The sequence below is a fragment of the Myotis davidii genome, unplaced genomic scaffold (genome assembly GCF_000327345.1).
Source record: "Myotis davidii unplaced genomic scaffold, ASM32734v1 scaffold1509, whole genome shotgun sequence".
Taxonomy (NCBI): Eukaryota; Metazoa; Chordata; class Mammalia; order Chiroptera; family Vespertilionidae; genus Myotis; species Myotis davidii.
This window is the reverse complement of record NW_006299480.1, coordinates 287,177-304,720: the sequence shown is the minus strand read 5'-3', so window position 1 is coordinate 304,720 and position 17,544 is coordinate 287,177. Positions and strand designations below refer to the sequence as shown.

The window sequence follows — 17,544 nt, the reverse complement described above, 5'->3', positions numbered from 1 at the left end:
CGGTGCCTCCCGGAGCCAGGGTGGCTGCACCGAGGACCACCGCGGGGCAGCACAGCTGTGCTTGTTGACTCCTGTGTGTCAGCTGTGCTCCATCCACAGCCACGCGGGGAGGTGGCAGAGGGCCCTTTTGAAGTGAGAGCTAGAGAATCGCTGAGCCAGTTCTGAAGTCGACGCTCTCTCTGCTGACATCCAGCCACTGCTCTGCCTGCCTTTGCCCGGAACTCCGGGTCTTCTGACTGGAGACTGCCCACTAAGGCCCGCGGGGTGAAAGCTCGGCCCCACTCCAGCTGCTTTCTTAGCCCCAGCCACGCTTGGACTGACCACTCCTCCAGGGCAGCCCTGCTCTTTAACAATGCATTGGACCTCCTGGCCACGCAATAGGGCAGGTAAACCAATGAAAGACATAAAGATTGGAAAGTAAGACATAAGACTGTCTCCATTCCTAGAAAACATTGTCCTTTAGAGAGCGAGGAAGGGAGTGGGAGAGAGAAGCATCCATGTGAGAGTGAAACATGGATCTGCTGCCTCCTGCAGGCCCCCACCAGGGACCAACCCTACCCAGAACCCTGACCAAGAATCAAACGGGCCACCCTTCAGTGCATGGGACACCACTCAACCAACTGAGCCACCATGGCCAAGGCACAGAGTTCATCCTTGTATTATTATTTATTAACTAGTGTCCCAGTGCGGAAATTAATTAGAAATATTTTAACAATAATATTTTAATAAATATCCGCCTTTTCTCTGTAATAGAAGCGTCAACCAAATTCACGATGGACGGTGACAGATCTAAACACACCTGTGATTGGCGCGAGTCACTTAGCCTTCGGACTGCCTGTCCCCCGAGCAGATTCTCTGAGTCGCTGCTCGGAGTGCTGGACAGGGCAGTAGCCTCTGTCTTCTCAGCTTGTCCCTCCTGGCATGGGTGCTTGTCCTACCTGCTAGCTGGGTGGGGATGGTGGGAGCCCCAGTGTTCTCAGCTGCCAGGCCTGCATGAGAGCCTCCATTCCCTGGATGGGAGCAACATGAAGGGGACTCCCAGCCTCTCGGTTGCAATCACCGGGCATTTTCCCTCTTCACCGGGAGCGGGGTCGGGTGAGAGGCGCTGTGCCTGCTCCCTCATGAGCTTCGGTCGCCTTGGGTGGGGCCAGAGGGAGAGCAGTCTGTCATCTTGGCTGTGCCCCTCCAAGCGTAGCATCAACCAAGGCACTGGGGTGGAAGGGGGAGTGGGTTGTGGCTCAAGTGCTGCAGACTCACTGTTCCTACAGAATTTTAGTAGATTTTCTTGAATAAATGTTTCTTCGTTTGTTACTCGCCTTTGGGACAGTTTCAGAGACCAGGGTATTGAGTGCGCGCTGCTTGCTTTATGTGGAAGTGGTTCGGTGGTCGGCTCCCACTGCCCTGCCCGGAGTGGAACTCGCTCCTTCCCTTTCCACGGTTAGTCTTACTGAGCACAGCACACGCCCCCAGGGACAGGGCGGCGAAGGGCCTGGAGAAAGCCACGGGGCGCCCAGGCGGGGCTGCTTGGTCGCTCACTCGGGGAAGTCGGACTAAAGGGAGCCTTGGAGACAGGTTCCGAGGGTGCCCATTGCTCCCCGGGGTGCAGGTCTCCTGGGGTCCCTTAGAGGTTCAGGGGTACATGCCTGTGGGGGAAGGAGAGGGAGAAGGGAACGGCACGGTGTGCTCCCTGGAGGGAGTGTGCCTCAGCACCGTTACATGACCCGTGGCTTCTGCCCTCGTGGTTGCCGGCGAAAGGAGCCGTGAGGAGTCTCCTCTCCTGCTGCTTTCCCGGTCCCCTTCATCTTTCGCTTCTGCAGTTTGCCTGTGGAGTGTCCAGGTGTAGATTTCTGCATTTACCCGTCTTGGGGTTCGTTTAGCTTACTGGATATTTTTCAATTTGGGGGAGTTTGGGGCCATTATTTCTTCTTGATATCTCTACCCAGGTCTTCCTTTTAAGTTTTCCCAATTGGTATCCACTGTCTTTTTTTTTTTAATATGTTTTTATTGATTTCAGGAAGAAAGGGAGAGAGAAAAACACCAATGATGAGAAAGAATCAATGATTGGCTGCCCCCCGCACACCCGCCACTGGGGACTGAGCTTGCAACCCAGGCATGCCCCCCTGATCAGAATCGAACCTGGGACCCTTCAGTCTGTAGGCTGACGCTCCACCCACTGAGCCACACCAGCTAGGGCTATCCACTGTCTTAGGCAGCCAGAAGATGTGAAACGTAGACATCCGTGCAGGCTGGTTTGCTCAGTGGTTAGAGTGTCGGCCTGCACACTAAAGGGTCGCAGGTTCGGTACCCCCCTCCCCCTACTTCCCTCTCTCCCTTGTACTCTCTCTGAAGATCAATGGGAAAAAATTCTCGGATGAGGATTAACAAAATAAGAAAATTAGACATCCTAGAGAAAAGGCTTTTTATACTGGGAGAGCTGTGGGTTAAATCAAACAAAGACAGCAACGCCAGCAAAGCTTATTTAAATAACTTAGTCCCTGGAGATTGTCCTAAGGCATATAACAAAGGAAGATCTAACTGTGGCCAGTGTGGCTAAGTTGGTTGAGTGTTGTGCCATGCACTGAAAGGTCACCGGTTCGATTCCCACTCGGGGCACATACCCAGGCCGCAGGTTCTATCTCCATTGGGGTGTGTGCAGGAGGCAACCAATATCAATGTTTCTCTCTTACATTGATATTTCCCCCGTCCCTCTCCCTTTCCCCCTCCTCTCTCTCTAAAATCAAAAAAAGTGTTAAAAAAGTAAGAAGAAGCCCTAACCGGTTTGGCTGAGTGGGTAGAGCGTCGGCCTGCGGACTGAAAGGTCCCAGGTTCGATTCCGGTCAAGGGCATGTACCTTGGTTGCGGGCACATCCCCAGTAAGAGGTGTGCAGGAGGCAGGTGATCGATGTTTCTCTCTCATCAATGTTTCTAACTCTATCTCTCTCCCTTCCTCTCCGTAAAAAAACAATAAAATATTTAAAAAAAAAAAAAGTAAGAAGAAAGAAAAGAAAATCTAAAAACGCTGCCCTGACTGGGTGCCTCAGTTGGTTGCAGCATCGCCCCCTGCACCAGAGGGTTGTAGATTTGAGTCCCGGTTCAGGCATATGCCTGGGTTTCGGGTTCAGTCCCTGGTCAGGGCGCATATGGGAGGCAACATATCAATGTTTCTCACCAATTTTTCTCTCTCTCCCTCTCCTCCTTCCTCTCTCTCTAAAATAAAAAAAAATAAGAGAAGTGCTCCAGGCCTAGACTAATGCTGCAGGGACCATCCGGGCCTTCCCCCATCTCCTTAACCCTCTCCCCCTCCCCCCGGGGTGGGGAGCGCTCCCTGCGTGTCACCCTACCTGACCCCTCGTGGAAGGACATGGAGAAGCGGGTCATGCAGGGGTTTTGTACAGCCTGTTTCTCATCTCAGATGCCAAGAGGAAGAGGAAGTTGCGTTTTTGAGCACAGCTTTCCTCCAGAGTCACTGGAATTAGGGCCCCATTTATTGGCTGCCTTAGGTGGGGTCTCAGCTCTTCTCAGACGCATTTGCGTGCTGCAGCTAAAGTGGATTCCCCTAGAGCTGTGGTCGGCAAACTGCGGCTCGCGAGCCACATGCAGCTGTTTGGCCCCTTGAGTGTGGCTCTTGCTAAGCCTTAGAAGTCCCCTAATTAAGTTAATAACATGTACCTACCTATATAGTTTAAGTTTAAAAAATTTGGCTCTCAAAAGAAATTTCAATCGTACTGTTGATACTTGGCTCTGTTGACGAATGAGTTTGCCGCCACTGCCCCAGAGAATGGGTCTGCAGTGCTGTGGTGCTTCCTGGATGTGGCCTCGGCCTTGGGGAAGATTCAGGAGCCTGGGCGGGGCACCCTGACTGCGATGAGGTCCCCATCTCTCAGGCGAGCGGCTCCCGTGGCCTCCGCCCCACAGGAGGGAGTGCAGCTGCCTGCTGCTTGCGGAGGCCCTGTGCCCTCACCGGCTGCGCTTGACTCGCCTGCATGTCTCCTGGCAGAGTGGGAACAGCTTCCACGTGTATGACCAGGGCCAGTTTGCCAAGGAGGTGCTGCCCAAGTACTTCAAGCACAACAACATGGCCAGCTTCGTGCGGCAGCTCAACATGTGTGAGTGCCCGTCCGCGGGGGGGCGGGCAGAGGGCGCCAGCAGTGACCCTGCCTGTGGTGAGGGTGGAGCCACCGGGTTCCGGTACCTCTTCTCCAGGGTGTGGAATGGAGCCAGCACACCTGGGGGCAAACAGTCCTCATGAGCCTGAAGCTGAGGTCCAGAGGCCATGTCTCTGTGGGGACACGGGGCTCAGGCCAGACTGCCCAGCCACTGCGGGCAGGAACTCAGAGATGGCAGTGGGGGGGGGGGGGGGGGGGGTGTCTGGTCCCAATCTTAAGGCAGAGCTGCCCGTGCCCCGTCGTGTGCAGATGGTTTCCGGAAGGTGGTGCACATCGAGCAGGGCGGCTTGGTCAAGCCGGAGCGGGACGACACCGAGTTCCAGCACCCCTGCTTCCTGCATGGCCAGGAGCAGCTCCTCGAGAACATCAAGAGGAAGGTGACCAGCGTAAGTAGCGGCCTCCCTGTCCCCACACCCTCTGACCTCCCTCGGGCGGTGGGGTTGCCACAACCCCTTGGTGCCCTGCTGGCCTGGCCTGGCTGCTTCAAGCCCTCTTCCTGACGGCCCCCTCCGCTTGTCCGCATGGACCCCCGCCTGTGCCGCGCCAGCTGCTGCAGGGAAGGCCGATCTCAAGGCCGCAGCCCCTGGCCCTTTCCCCGTGTCCAGACCCCCCGATTCTGTGGGGCCCATCACAGTGACCCTCCTGTGGGGACCCAGGTGTCCACCCTGAAGAGTGAGGACATGAAGATTCACCAGGACAGTGTCACCAAGCTGCTGACGGACGTGCAGCTGATGAAGGGGAAGCAGGAGAGCATGGACTCCAAGCTCCTGGCCATGAAGCAGTAGGTCCCGTGGGGAGCGGGCGGCAGGTGGGGCAGACAAGGGTGCGGCACTGGGCCGCGTGGCCGGGCACTTCCCGCTGCCTGCAGGAGGTGTGGCAGGTGCACTCGGGCCTTTTGCTCCCCAGAGTTAGGTTTGGCCTTGCTCGCCCTCGAGGCGCCTGCTGGGCCATCCTCCCTCCCCGGGAGGTGGCGTCTGACCGCTCCTGCATTAGCGTGCGGAGCTGGGCTCCTCAGAGCACTGGCCCCATTCTCCGCCTGCTCACACCAGCCCTCCGGGCCCTCCCCGCAGACCAGGGTGGCCAGGCCCCTCCTGCTGGCTCCCGCTGTCCCTGGCATCACTCAGCACAGACGTCCCCTCTCCTGCCTTCCCCACCTTAGGCCTGGGGAGCAGGGAGCAGGTACTTTCTGGAACCCGTCCCTGGCTCACGTCTGGTGACCACATAACAGCCCTGTGCTACCCCCTCACCCGAGACCCTCAGAAATGCCTGCTTGGGTTTCCTCCCATGCCCGTGAGGGCCCTGGGGACCACAGGAACCCCAGCCAGGGTGGTGTCCTCGGCTCAGAGTCACCTCAAAGCTGCTCAGGGGGGCAGGTGCTGGTGCCCTTGTGACCCCTGTGTCATAGAGGTGGCTCCTGGGCTCTGACTCTTCACATTGGGGGCCAGATGAGTGCGGCCTTCGGTCAGGGAACCTCTAGGTGAGGCCAAGAGGGTCCACTCTATCAAGAAGACATGCGGGGGCCCGGAGGCGGGGTGGCAGGGCTGGCCCAGCAGAGGGCAGACCTGCTCATAGCCCTGCTCACCTGTTGGGAGGGTGGGCTCGCCTGGACCACCTCTGAGCTACACTCAGGTTCTGAGCCCTGGAAAGGTCACAGATCAACCCCATATGCTGCTCTGCAGGCTGGCGAGCTGGGCTACCACTGTCCCTCTGGCCTGCCTCCTGTCCTCGGGCTGGGCTAAGGTTGAGGGTGGGGGAGGCCTCCAAGGGTCAGCCAGCTCACCTGGCCAAGAAGGCCCCCAGCAGGTCTCAGCAGGATGCTGGGTGCAGACAACACTCCGCCTGCATCTGCCCTCAGCCTCCAGCTGAGCCCTCCCCCACCTGACTCTGAGCACCCCTCCCTCGAGGTGCAGGGGAGCCAGGAGGGGGGTCGTGGCAGCACAGTCTGGCCTGCCCGGGTCACATTCCGTAGCCCATCCTTGTCCGTAGTGGAGAGACAAGCTAGCGACGTGTGGTCACCAACAGCCCTGCACCTGCCCAGGTTGGGGTGGGGTGTCTGTGGAGCCCTTCAATCTGGGGCTCCTGGGACCTGGCCCCACTGACTGCTCCTGGTCTGTTGCAGTGAAAACGAGGCCCTGTGGCGGGAGGTGGCCAGCCTGCGGCAGAAGCATGCCCAGCAGCAGAAAGTCGTCAACAAGGTACACGGTTGGCCTGCAGGGCGCCTGCTGTCGACCTCCTCGGCTGGGCTAACTGTGGGCCTCCCCCCCCACAGCTCATCCAGTTCCTCATCTCGCTGGTGCAGTCGAACCGGATCCTGGGGGTGAAAAGAAAGATGTGAGGCGCTGCGGGTGCCCGTCTCTCAGCACTGGGTCCTGGGTGCCACCAGGGCCAGGAGGCAGCTAACCCACCCTTCCCCGCAGCCCCCTGATGCTGAACGACAGTGGCTCAGCACATTCCTTGCCCAAGTACAGCCGGCAGTACTCCCTGGAGCCCATCCACGGTTCCGGTCCCTACTCGGTGAGCTCTGGGCACAGCGGGCCTGGCGGGGACAGTGCTGCCTGGGCACAAGCCACATGTGTCCCCTCCTTTGATGGCAGGCTCCGTCCCCGGCCTACAGCAGCTCCAGCCTCTACTCCCCAGAGGCCGTTTCCAGCTCCGGACCCATCATCTCCGACATCACCGAGCTGACTCCCAGTAGCCCCGTGGTCTCTCCCGGCAGGAGCATAGATGAGCGGTGGGGACCGCGCCACCTCCTTCGTGGTCCGAAGAGGGCTGGGGCCACAGAGGTGCCTGCTGACGCCTGTGCCCCCACCCGCAGGCCCCTGTCGAGCAGCCCCTTGGTGCACGTCAAGGAGGAGCCCCCCAGTCCTCCTCGGAGCCCCCCGGTGGAGGAAGCAAGTCCTGGGCGCCCGTCCTCCATTGTGGACACCCCCCTGTCCCCAACTGCCCTCATTGACTCCATTCTGCGGGAGAGTGAGCCTGCCCCAGCTGCCTCAGCCACAACCCTCCCAGATGCGGGGGGCCGGCCCCCCTCAACCCCGCCCACCTCGGCCCCTGAGAAGTGCCTCAGCGTAGCCTGCCTGGACAAGTGAGTGCTGCCCTCCACTTCCCTCCCCCCCGGACGTGGCTGGGGCTTCTGGCTAGGACTGTCCTGGAGGGCTGGGCACAGGGCTGCAGACATGGTCTTCAGCTCCGAGTTTGGGATTGGGGAGGGAGCTGGAGACCAGCCTGGCTCCCACAGCCTTGTCACTCAGGAGCTGAGGATGGTGGCCTGTTGCACCTCCTCTCTGGGCCACCCTGGCTGCAGCTGTCAGTCACCTGGTCCTGCTGCCCAGCAGAGGCCCTGCCACCAGAGCCAGGCACGTGGGCGGGGGCACGCGCCCTCTGGGCCCGGCTGCAATGGGGCTCTTGTCTTTATATCTTGCAGTTTGGCTCGCACTCCACAGATGTCTGGGGTCGCCCGCCTCTTCCCCTACCCCTCCTCCTCTCTGCATGGCCGATTCCAGCCAGGGTTAGCGCTGTCCCCACTGGGGAGGGAGGAGGCTCTTTCAGAGCTCGGGCCCCTCCCCAGCTGAGGACCACGTGGCCGAGCCTGGTGAACGGTATCCCAGGCCGCCTGCAGGGCCCAAGCCTGTTCCCCAAATCACTGGCCAACAGTGAGGGGCCTTCCGGGCATGCTCGGCTCCTGGTCTGTCCGGGTCCCTGCTGCTGTGCAAACTGGCTTTCTCTCAGGCGGGCCGGCCACTCCTCAGTGTCTCGGTGCACCCCATGGCCCAGACGTTCTGGGTCACAGCCACCAGACCTCGGTCTTTCCCACCCGCCCGAGGGAAGCCTGGCCCACCTCACACTGAGCACAGCCTTCCCCTCCCTACTGTCTTCCATGCAAAGGCAAGACTTCAGCCTGAACAGCTGCCCCCAGCCTCATGCTGTTGGAGGCCTGCACTCTTCCCCCCAGGCCCTGTCCACACACTGCTGCTCTGGCCCCAGGCAGGGGTGGGTGTGGCTGAGGGGGAAGGCACTGGAGTGATGCCTCAGCTGCCCCCTCACCCGGCCAGGGCTGAGCTCAGTGAGCACTTGGATGCCATGGACTCCAACCTGGACAACCTGCAGACCATGCTGAGCAGCCACGGCTTCAGTGTGGACACCAGTGCCCTGCTGGACGTGAGTCCCACCTCGCCCACCTGCCGCCACCCACCCTGCTCGCAGGCCCAGCCTGACTCTCTTCCTCTCCCCCAGCTGTTCAGCCCCTCGGTGACAGTGCCAGACATGAACCTGCCGGACCTGGACAGCAGCCTGGCCAGTGTGTGTAGAGTGGGGGTGGGGTGGGGGGAGGTGACGAGGGTGGGGGAGCAGGAACCCTCAAAACCCTCCTGCCCCAGCAGATCCAGGAGCTCCTTTCTCCCCAGGAGCCCCCCAGGCCTCTCGAGGCAGAGAATAGCAGCCCCGACTCAGGTGAGCAAGCCTACCTGCACCCCTCCTGTAACCTCCCGTCCCCTCCCACCAGCATCCTAACCATGCCCCCCCCATCCCCACCCCCAGGAAAGCAGCTGGTGCACTACACAGCACAGCCCCTGCTCCTGATGGACCCCGGCCCCATGGACGTGGGGAGCAGCGACCTGCCTGTGCTCTTCGAGCTAGGGGAGGGCTCCTACTTCTCAGAGGGGGATGACTATGCAGACGACCCCACCATCTCCCTGCTGACGGGCTCTGAGCCCCCCAAAGCCAAGGACCCCACTGTCTCCTAAAGGGTTCAGGAGGGCCAGCTGGTCTCCGTCAGCAGTGAGGCCCAGCCCCGCATGCCATGGCTTGCTTGGGGCTTCACAGCCATGCTGAAATGACCAATACTGTGGCTTTCACAAAGTGTATTTTGGTTTTTACATGAGTCCCCTTCCCCCTTCATAGAAATAAACATACAGGTATATATGTAGATGACCGTGGATGGACAAGATGAGCTCTACACTGGCCTGTGGCCACCTCCTCCCAGGGGGCCAGGAGGATGCCCAGCATACCCGCTCTAGGGCCTGCGGGACCCCTGCCCCGCCTCCCACCAGGAGCCCCTGGGGATGTGACTTGTCTGCCCAGCAGAGCCCTCTGGGTGCTGGGCCTGCTCTGGGAGAAGAGGGTCTGGCTCCTGTGCTGTCAGCCAAGGCGTGGGGGAGGCACAGTCCACCTGACAGTGCCCAGGAGCTTCCCCAGTGCTCACCATCCTCCGTGGGCAGGGACAAGAGGCACTGCCCCAGCAGGCCCCGCCCCTAAGGTCCCTATGGCCCAAAGGAGAGGACTTGGGTAGAGTGGGTTCTTGTTGGGCATCTCAGACGCTCCCTGTGGGGCCCAGCTGCCAATCGGCACACCTGGCCTGGCACAGCCCCAGGCTCTCCTGTCCTGAGCCGGATCCAGTAAGATAAGGTGGGAACAGGCCCAGGCTACCTTCCACCTGGCAGGTGGAAGGATCTGGGCAGTGTCCTGATGCTGCATCATGGGGACAGCCCAGTCCAAGGCCAGGAGAGCAGGGTGGGAAGAGCTGTTCCGCTCGGGTCATGCAGACATTGCTCCTGAGGCAGGTACCCCTGCCCCCATGGGTGCATCACCACCATGGGGGAGACCCCAGGCAAGGATTGGCACCAATACTTGACCCCCTCCAGGCCCGGCCCCAAGCCCAGCTCCACTTCTAGGAGGATTGGGTACCCACCTCTGAGCCATGTCCCACACATGGTGTTAAAGGGCATCTGGGCAGAAAGTCTGGACACAGCAGACCTCGGGCAATGAGTTGCCACCCATGACGTCAGGTGCAATCTGCCCGGCCCCTCTGGCCCCCAACCCAAGGGCATTGTCCTTCCAGCGCATGGACCCTAGGGACCCAGTCCCCCCATCCCAAGAGCACAGACTGAGGCCCTCTTAGTCGCTGTGCAGTTGCCCCCACAGCCAGCGCTGTTGGACCAGGTGGTGAGACCATACCCAGCGCCCTCAGCAGGCCGAGCTTACGCTGGACAGTACTTTATTGACACCCTCGGACCCTGGGTAGGGTCAGCACAGGTCCTTGAGGCACTGGCCTGTGCTGCTGCTCCCATTCCTGAGGGGCAGGAGCCCCATAGGGGCAGAGAGACCTCCCAGGGCCAGAAGGAGCCATGGGCAGTGAGGCAGGCGAGGTGGCAGTGAGGAGTGTGGGCAGCAGCTCAGGCCTCTGCCGCCAGGGCCTCATGGTGCAGCACATAGTAGTCGTGGACGTACATGAGCACCGCCACTGGTTGCCCGATGATGAGCGACAGCCACACGGCTGCATTGCCATAGTTGCCACGGAAGAAACGGCTCACTATCCAGGCCAGCGGGATCTGGGGACGAGGATACACAGCTGACTGGTAACCGCAGGCTGGCTGCCCGGGCACATAACGGCAGGCGAAGAGGCCTTGGTGCTCACCTGAGCCATCATGCCGGTGAAAGCCCAGAGACGGAACATGCGCAGAGGGATGCTCACCAGGTACTGCGTGAGAGGGGAGAGGGCTGTCAGCTGGCTCCTCAGGGCCATGGCCCCCCGGCTCCGGGCCCAAAGCAGGGTGCCCACAAAGCACTGACCTCGTGGAAGAAGGCCGAGGCCAGGAACACCCCGGTCCTGGCAACCCACTTGCTGTAGCCACGCCGGACCATTGGCTTGTAGAAGTGTCTGTGGGAGGAGGCGGCCATGGGCAGCTGCCCAGGTCCACTCAAGGGCCTCCCACCACCCACCACACACCCACCTGAGACACCACTTGTGCACGGGGATGTTCCAGTTCTGCCAGAAGTAGGTGACGGACTCAGAGTTCCTGGGGTAAGAGACCATGATCAGAGGGCGCCATGACCAGCCCTGGCCCCGGCCCCAGCCCCCACTGAGGTCACCCACCACCAGTCCCGGTAGAACTCGCGGTCCCCAAACTGCATGAGCTCGGCCACAGCATTCAGGCAGGAGTGGAAGAGCCAGTAGAAGAAGATGAGCCAGATGAGGTGGTTGGGGACCTGGGGGACAGGTGGTGTCAGGTTCCAGAACCTCCACCCCTCAGCCCCCGCCTGCCTCCCCCACCCCAAGCCCAGCCTGCTCACCGCCAGCTTCAGGAGGCGCTCGATGATGCGGGAATAGTCCATATCCTGCGGGGACAGGGCTCAGCTGGCTCCCAGGCCACACCCCCTCCAGCCACAGGGGAGCCTGGTCACTCACCTTGAAGGGCTTCATGGAGTTCTGGATGGTAGGGACCATCCACTGCAAAGGAGGGCACAGCATCAGCTCCACCCAGAGCACCAGGCAGCCCCTCTGCACCCTCACCCGTCCTGCTCCCATACCTGCTGGATCAGCCCCACCTGGAGCTGGGTGAAGAACAGCTGGGGGAGGAAGCAGAGCAGCAAACTGAGCCCCAGCATCTGGGACCACCCAGCCCCTCACACCCCAGCCTTACCATCTCAAGTAGCCGCCGCAGCAGGAAGCGCTTTCGGATACGGGGGGAGCGGGGAAAGTTAAGTTCGTAGCACAGCGTCGGGGCAAAGAGGAAGTAGTACAGATCTGGAACGGGAGGGCAGAGCTGGCACCAGGGCCCAGCCTGCGGACCCCACCCCTGTCCCCCACCCCCAGGCCAGCTGCAGGCCCCTCACCTCCATAGGTCAGGTTGTCCGGGTAGCTCACGGTGCCCGAGGGTTGGGCCGCCCCACCGTTGGCCTTCTTCCCGGTAGAAGCTGGGAGGTGGCAAGGGAAGGAAGGAGAGGGATGCGCAAGGTGAGGCCCCGCTGCTGCCCAGTCCCGTCCGCCCCTGGCAGGCAGCCTCACCGGCCTTGGCCTTGGCACTAGCCCTGCGTTCTCGGCACCACAGGTTGACGTGCCGGTAGGAGAACAGCTTGAGGAAGAGGATGGTGTACGTCATCAGGGCCAGCACGGAGCCCACTGCAGGAAAGGCAGGGTCAGGCCATGGCCTCCCACATCACCCACAGGAGAGCTGTGGCCAGCGGCAGCCCCTGAGGCTGGCCTGGGCTCTCCTGGGGTTCCCCCACGACCGGCTGGGATGGGACAGGTGGAATGGGGGGCACCTGGCGTGATGGACTCCAGCAGGAAGGCCACAGACGCGGGGAAGCAGAGAATGGTGGCCAGGTTCAGCCCGTGCAGCAGCAGTCCCACCTGCTCCGTCAGGGCACCCTGGGGGTAGGGGCAACACTCAGCCAGGGCCCACTCCCTGGACCTCGGGTCCCCCTGGGCAAGGCTGCCAGGCCGAGGGTGCAGCCCCTCCCAGGAGAGCCTCACACAGTGGGGAGGGTGGCACCTGCCCTGAGCCCAGGCCCGTGAGGAGGGGACCCCTGGCCCAGGCAGCGGTATGCGGGCACTGCTTACCACCGCCAGGCGCTTCTCCACGTGGAAGGCGGCCACAGCAAAGGCATTGGCCACTGAGGATAGAAGAGCAGGGGCGGTTCAGGCCCAGTAAGCCCTCCCCGACCCAAGACCCTCCTCAGTGCCCAGCTCACCAATAATCAGGCACAGGGCCGGCCAGCTGTAGGGGTCCTTTAGGAACAGAGACACCACCTGGATGGGGTCCACCAGGATGCCGTACCTGGGGGTGGGGAGATAAAGGCCTGAGCAGGTGAGGGGGGCCTCAGGGGTGGGGCCAGGGCCCTGGGGAAGACACTCACTTGATGAGGTTCTCCAAAAACAGCCGTGCATTGCTCAAGATCTGCAAGAGAGGGCGGCGCACATCTGCGGCGGGCATGGCAGAGGCTCCAGAAGCAGGGGAAAGGCTGTGGGGCTGAGCCGAGCAGTGCTGCCCTCTGCCAAGCCTCTGCCAGCCCAGCCCAGGCCTGCAATGGCTCCAGAGGACAAGGACCCCATCCCGCCAGCCTCTCACCCACCAGGCAGTGCGCCCACAGCTCCCAGGGCGCCTCCTAGGACTGCGCAGGGAGGGTGTGGTGTGCCTGGGGCCTCCGTAGGGGCAGCCAGGAGCCTTGGGGCAGGTGTGTCTGGGCCGAGGGTTGAAGGCCTGGGGCCCTATCAGCCCAAACAGACCCTTGTTCCCAGCCCCACCCTGCATGCTGCCCATTGAGCCCTGGACTCCAGCTGCTCCTGGGCCAGCACTGCCAGTCCCACCCCCACAAGGTGCCAGCAGGAACTGGGCCCCAGCAGCAGGGGCCTCAGCCAGGCCACAAGGTGGTTAGAGGCATTTTCCTGGGGGCACCTACGACCCGGGCTAAGGGAGAGGGCCTGGGGCCCGTAGAGCAGTGCTGGCTGCTGTGCTGAGCCCAAAAGCCATCTTCTCAGCCCTGCTCGCCCCAGGCCAGGCCAGCCAGGGCTCCACACCCATGAGGGCCACTCAGGAGCAGAGGGGATTCTGGGACCCCAAAACGACTCACACATGTGGCCCAGGAAGCCCCGTACCCACAAAACACCCCATCCTAAACCCCACAGCCCATCAGCCCAGGGCCAGCCACCCCTCCTGTTCACTCCTCTCTGCTCCCCAGTGCCCCTCAGCCACAGCTCACAGCACAGAAGCCTCCCACACAAACCCACCAGCCACCATCCCACTCACCAGCATCACCACACACCAATTCAGGATACCACGGTAGTTGCTGAAGCCACTGTCCGAGCTGAACAAAGAATCCTGCAGGCGGTGGCACCTGAAGGGCAGGAGGCAATGAGAGCCTCGGGGAGGGCCACAAGCTGCCCACCACCCCACCCCACCCCCGATCGGGGGCAGCCAGACCCAGCCCTTCGCGCTGGGCAACTCATCCCTCCCAGCCCAGCAGCTGTGTCCACTCCCTATTCCAACCCGCCCCCCTGACAGTCTGAGGGGAGCCAGGCAGAGGCCTGCCCAGCCCAGGGCAACGTCGGCCGGAGCACTATAGGCCAGACCCAGCCTCACTCCAGAGGCCACTCGCTGCTGCCACCCACACTAGCTACAGAGTGTGATGGGTCCACAGCCAGAGCCCACCCAGCAAGGCTGGGCAGAGGTGGGTGGGCAGCCCATCCCACCTACCAGGGAGCTGACGGGACCCCCCTCAAACCACCACCTCCCCACATTGGCCTACACAGCTCAGCGGGCACAGGGACCCTGCCAGGGCCAGCTGAGCACCCAGCTTGGTGTGACCTTTGGGGAGCAGTGTAGCCAGCTCTCAGGTACTGTGGCCTCCAACCACAGGTCAGCGTGGTGTTCCTGCTGGGCTGGGGGCTGAGAGGAGCCCATCGGGGGCCGCGCACCTGATGGCTGGGGTCTCCCATAGAAGCAGGCAGGATTGTTCCCACCCAGTGCTAGGGATGGGGGACCCTCACTTCCCTGCCTGACCCTCAGGTGCCGCAGAGTGGGGGGCGGGGGCGCCATAGCTGGCTCAGGCTGTGCGCAGCCTCACCCCAGCAGCACGCCAGCAGGAAGCCCCACAAACGTTGAGCAAGGCCTCCAGTTTTGTAACAGGTGAGGCCGGGGCCTCCCTTCCCTCCTGCAGACACACCTCTGCCTGAGGCACCGGATGGCGAAGCAGCGGAGAGCCTGGCTGTGGTTGGGGTCAGCACTCACAGGGGAGGCGAGGGACCCAGAAGCCAAGATGCTGCTCAGTGTTCTGCAGCCCACGCAGCGGACACGCACTCCTGCCTCCCCAACCCAGGCTGGACCTGCCTGTCCCACCTGCCTCTCCCAGCCTCTCCCCGGCCTCCTGGCACCATCTTCCAGGTCCGTCCTGGCCTCACAGGGAGGCTGTGACCTCCACCCAAGGCCCTCTTCCCCCTGAGGCCCTGCACCCGCCTTTCCAAGAGGCGGGTAGGGGTCCGAGGCCCAGCTCCCCAGAGAGGAGGGTCTCTGAGCCTGTCCCAGACGCCCCTCCGCCAGGCTCAAGCCCATTGGCTTTCATTGGAACCAGCCGGGCACACCCACAGGGCCTTTCACAACACCGTGACCCCTGCCCGCTTTGGGCCACCAAGACTGTGCTGGCTTTATCTGCGTCAGACTCTAAGATGAAAATAAGGGTGGACAAAGGGTTTTTCCAATCTGACACAGAACTACGTTACAGAACCCTTTCAGACCTTCCCCAAACAGCCCACAGCCACCCCTCAGGGCCCTCCACCAGCTTCCTGGCCTCGTCAACCCCAGGTCAGAGGCCCCGGCCAGGCATCAGCAGCAGGGCCAGAGAGCAAAGGGGCACGCTGGCTCTGCCCCACACCAGACTCTCACCCTCTCTCCTCCTGGGGGGGCTTTCCAGCCTCTGCCAGCGCCCACACCCACGCCCCAGGCCCAGCAGCCAGCTGGGCCCTTCTAACCATCATGTGTGTCGCCTCACGCAACCCGCACATCAGCACCGGGGGCTGGGCCCAGGGAAACCGAGGCCCAACAAGGTCTGAAGCTGGCGCAGAGGCACAGGCTGGGTTGTGAGCCACACCCAGGCCACGTGGGCCAGCTCGTGGGCCAAGCGGAGCAAAGGGGCAGCAGAGTGCCAGCTCACCCCCAGCTGTACCTTCTCAGCACCCCCCAACCCCTGGGCCAAGCCTGGGGCAAGGTGGCTGAGTGAGCTCCCCAAGCCTCGGACCTGCTGGAAGGGGAGAGGCAGAGGACACCCCAGGACAAAGCCCCTGGGAGAGCCCTGCACGGAGGGAGAGTGTGTGGAGCCCTGGGAAGGAGTGAGCCAGGCAGGGCAGAAAGGGGTGTCCCCTCCTTCCTGCCCACAGCCACACCCTGGCCCTGGGCTGGAAGAAATGAGCTCACACCAGAGCCTGGGCAGGTGAGCAGGAAGGGGGGGGTGGGGGCAGGAAGGGGAAAGAACAGGCAACACAGCAGGGAGGAGGACAGGCAGGTGGAGGCCTAGTGCCAGAGGCCAATCCCAGGAAGGCAGCCAGAGCAAGGCAGGCTCAGCCCCCCAGCCCCCACGCCCCAACCATGGCCACAGCCCCAGGGACCCCGAACCTGGTGGCATCCTGGTTTGAGAGACAAGCACACATGGCCTGCATGGCCTGGAAACCAGGAGGGAATACGGTCACCAGCTCCCCCTCCAGCCCTGGGCAGCCCATCCCTGCCACCGTCTGCTCCATCCCCAGGGGTCCAGGCCTCTAGGGTGGGCTCCCCCTCGCCCAGCTAGCAAAGGACAGGACCGGTTCCGGCCTATGTACAGTGACTGCCTCTCCCAGAGTGGAGCCAGCATGCCCGCCCCCACCCCATCTCACACGAAAGGTCGGAATTCCACCTCCTCCAGAGGTCATACTAGCCATGCCCCCGCCCCCTGGAGAATAACCCGGGGAGCTAGCAGAGGGCCCTCGAGAACCCCCATTCTTTGCAGCCTCCCTCAGCAGCACCCCCTCCCGCCCCGCCCCACCCCACCCCGAAGAAAGCATCCCTCTCTGGAGCCCTCATGAACTTCCTGTCTGACCTTTGCTCACCCTGCTCCGCGCGGGGATTATCTTATCGCTCAGGTGGACTGTGAGCGCTCCAAGGGCAGGGGCAGTGCCCACACCCCAGCCGCCCTCGCCCACCCCGTCCCCAGGGTGCCCCTGAGGAAAGCCTCGGTTCTCAACCACGGAGAGCAAATCCTTGCCAACCGGTGACCGACTGCCCACTTCCTCCTCGATAACCTCTAGTCCACCCCCCGGGGGCGGTGAAGGGGGAGCCAGGTCCTGTCGGCCTGGACTTGCTCCTCCGTCCTTTCCTCTCTGTCCACCTGGGGGTGGGCCCCCCTCCTGCACCCAACCAAGGCCCAGCGGTCCCCACAGCAAACACTCCGACTGGAACAGCAGGGCCCCAGCCCGCCAAGAGCTGGGCGAGGGATGAAAGCGCGGGGAAAGGAAGGGACCCGATTCCTCCTCCAGGGGACAGCCTGTCACTGCCCCCTCCCCCCGTCCTCAGGCAGCCCGTCTCCGCTGGCCCCCCACCCCTAAGGCACCCTCACAGCCCTCAGGAGACCCCGCTCATCGCAAACCCCAGATCCGAACCGTCTCCTTCCGGACGGACCGAGGGAAGGTGACCAGCCCCCCACGCCGCCCGGCTCCTGACCCCCCTGAGGATGCGCAGATGCAAGAGGGTCTGCAAGCGGGGCTGCTGTCGGCTCCCCTCGGCACCCCCGCCTGAGTGACCCCGGCAGGCGACCAGCACCCCTAGGCCTCAGTTTCCCTGTGGGCGCCCCAGGGGCACCCCTGGCTACGCGAAGTCCGGGGACCAGGCTCTCCGCAACCAAAGGACTTGTATGCATGCATATAAGTATAACCAATGGACGTAAGACACTGGAGGGTAGGGGCCGCACCTCGCCGCGGCCGAGTCGTAGCCCGCCGGGCTCTCCGCGCCCGAGGCCCGCGGTCCCGCCTCTGGACCCAAGGCCAACTGCCACCGCCCCCTGCCGGCCGCCGTAGCCCACGCGCCGCCTGTGCCGCCAATCAGCGCGCGCCTGGCCTGCCTGCCCGGGTCCTCTAGCC

General features: G+C 62.5%; 3 protein-coding genes across 3 annotated transcripts in view; 1 reads left to right on the top strand and 2 right to left on the bottom strand.

Annotated features, from left to right (window-relative positions):
- Positions 1-3,378, bottom strand: part of BOP1 (block of proliferation 1) — a 36,310-nt gene extending 32,932 nt beyond the window's left edge. Inside the window, exon 1 of the mRNA XM_015571376.1 lies at positions 3,342-3,378. Coding sequence (XP_015426862.1) covers positions 3,342-3,378 — 37 coding nt within the window. The remainder of the gene's footprint in view (positions 1-3,341) is intronic.
- Positions 3,379-3,751: 373 nt separating this feature from the next.
- HSF1 (heat shock transcription factor 1) lies at positions 3,752-9,090 on the top strand. Its single transcript, XM_006775163.2, has 14 exons — positions 3,752-3,782; positions 3,870-4,106; positions 4,416-4,552; positions 4,823-4,947; positions 6,286-6,361; positions 6,436-6,497; positions 6,584-6,680; positions 6,761-6,897; positions 6,982-7,251; positions 7,591-7,674; positions 8,219-8,324; positions 8,400-8,465; positions 8,546-8,615; positions 8,703-9,090. The coding sequence occupies exons 1-14, from the start codon at positions 3,752-3,754 to the stop codon at positions 8,906-8,908; spliced, it is 1,704 nt and encodes a 567-aa protein (XP_006775226.1). The 3' UTR covers positions 8,909-9,090.
- Positions 9,091-10,107: 1,017 nt separating this feature from the next.
- DGAT1 (diacylglycerol O-acyltransferase 1) lies at positions 10,108-16,173 on the bottom strand. Its single transcript, XM_015571375.1, has 17 exons — positions 16,049-16,173; positions 13,691-13,778; positions 12,801-12,841; positions 12,636-12,721; positions 12,505-12,557; positions 12,207-12,312; positions 11,950-12,063; positions 11,778-11,858; positions 11,585-11,688; positions 11,472-11,510; positions 11,350-11,391; positions 11,235-11,279; positions 11,038-11,150; positions 10,895-10,960; positions 10,734-10,821; positions 10,579-10,641; positions 10,108-10,492 (listed from the first exon to the last, which is right to left on the bottom strand). Exons 1-17 carry the CDS (start codon positions 16,171-16,173, stop codon positions 10,337-10,339), a joined length of 1,410 nt encoding a protein of 469 aa, XP_015426861.1. The 3' UTR covers positions 10,108-10,336.
- Positions 16,174-17,544: the final 1,371 nt, after the last annotated feature.

Bases quoted from the DNA above. Each gene is read 5' to 3' on its own strand.
- HSF1 (XM_006775163.2), top strand. From the start codon at position 3,752: ATGAGTTTGCCGCCACTGCCCCAGAGAATGG. The intron at 4,553-4,822 runs GTAAGTAGCGGC...GTGGGGACCCAG, and splicing joins TCAAGAGGAAGGTGACCAGC to GTGTCCACCCTGAAGAGTGA. The intron at 6,898-6,981 runs GTGGGGACCGCG...CCCCACCCGCAG, and splicing joins GGCAGGAGCATAGATGAGCG to GCCCCTGTCGAGCAGCCCCT.
- DGAT1 (XM_015571375.1), bottom strand. From the start codon at position 16,173: ATGGAGCAGACGGTGGCAGGGATGGGCTGCCCAGGGCTGGAGGGGGAG. The intron at 11,859-11,949 runs GTGAGGCTGCCT...GCCACCTCCCAG, and splicing joins TAGTGCCAAGGCCAAGGCCG to CTTCTACCGGGAAGAAGGCC. The intron at 11,280-11,349 runs GTGAGTGACCAG...CTGTCCCCGCAG, and splicing joins ACTCCATGAAGCCCTTCAAG to GATATGGACTATTCCCGCAT.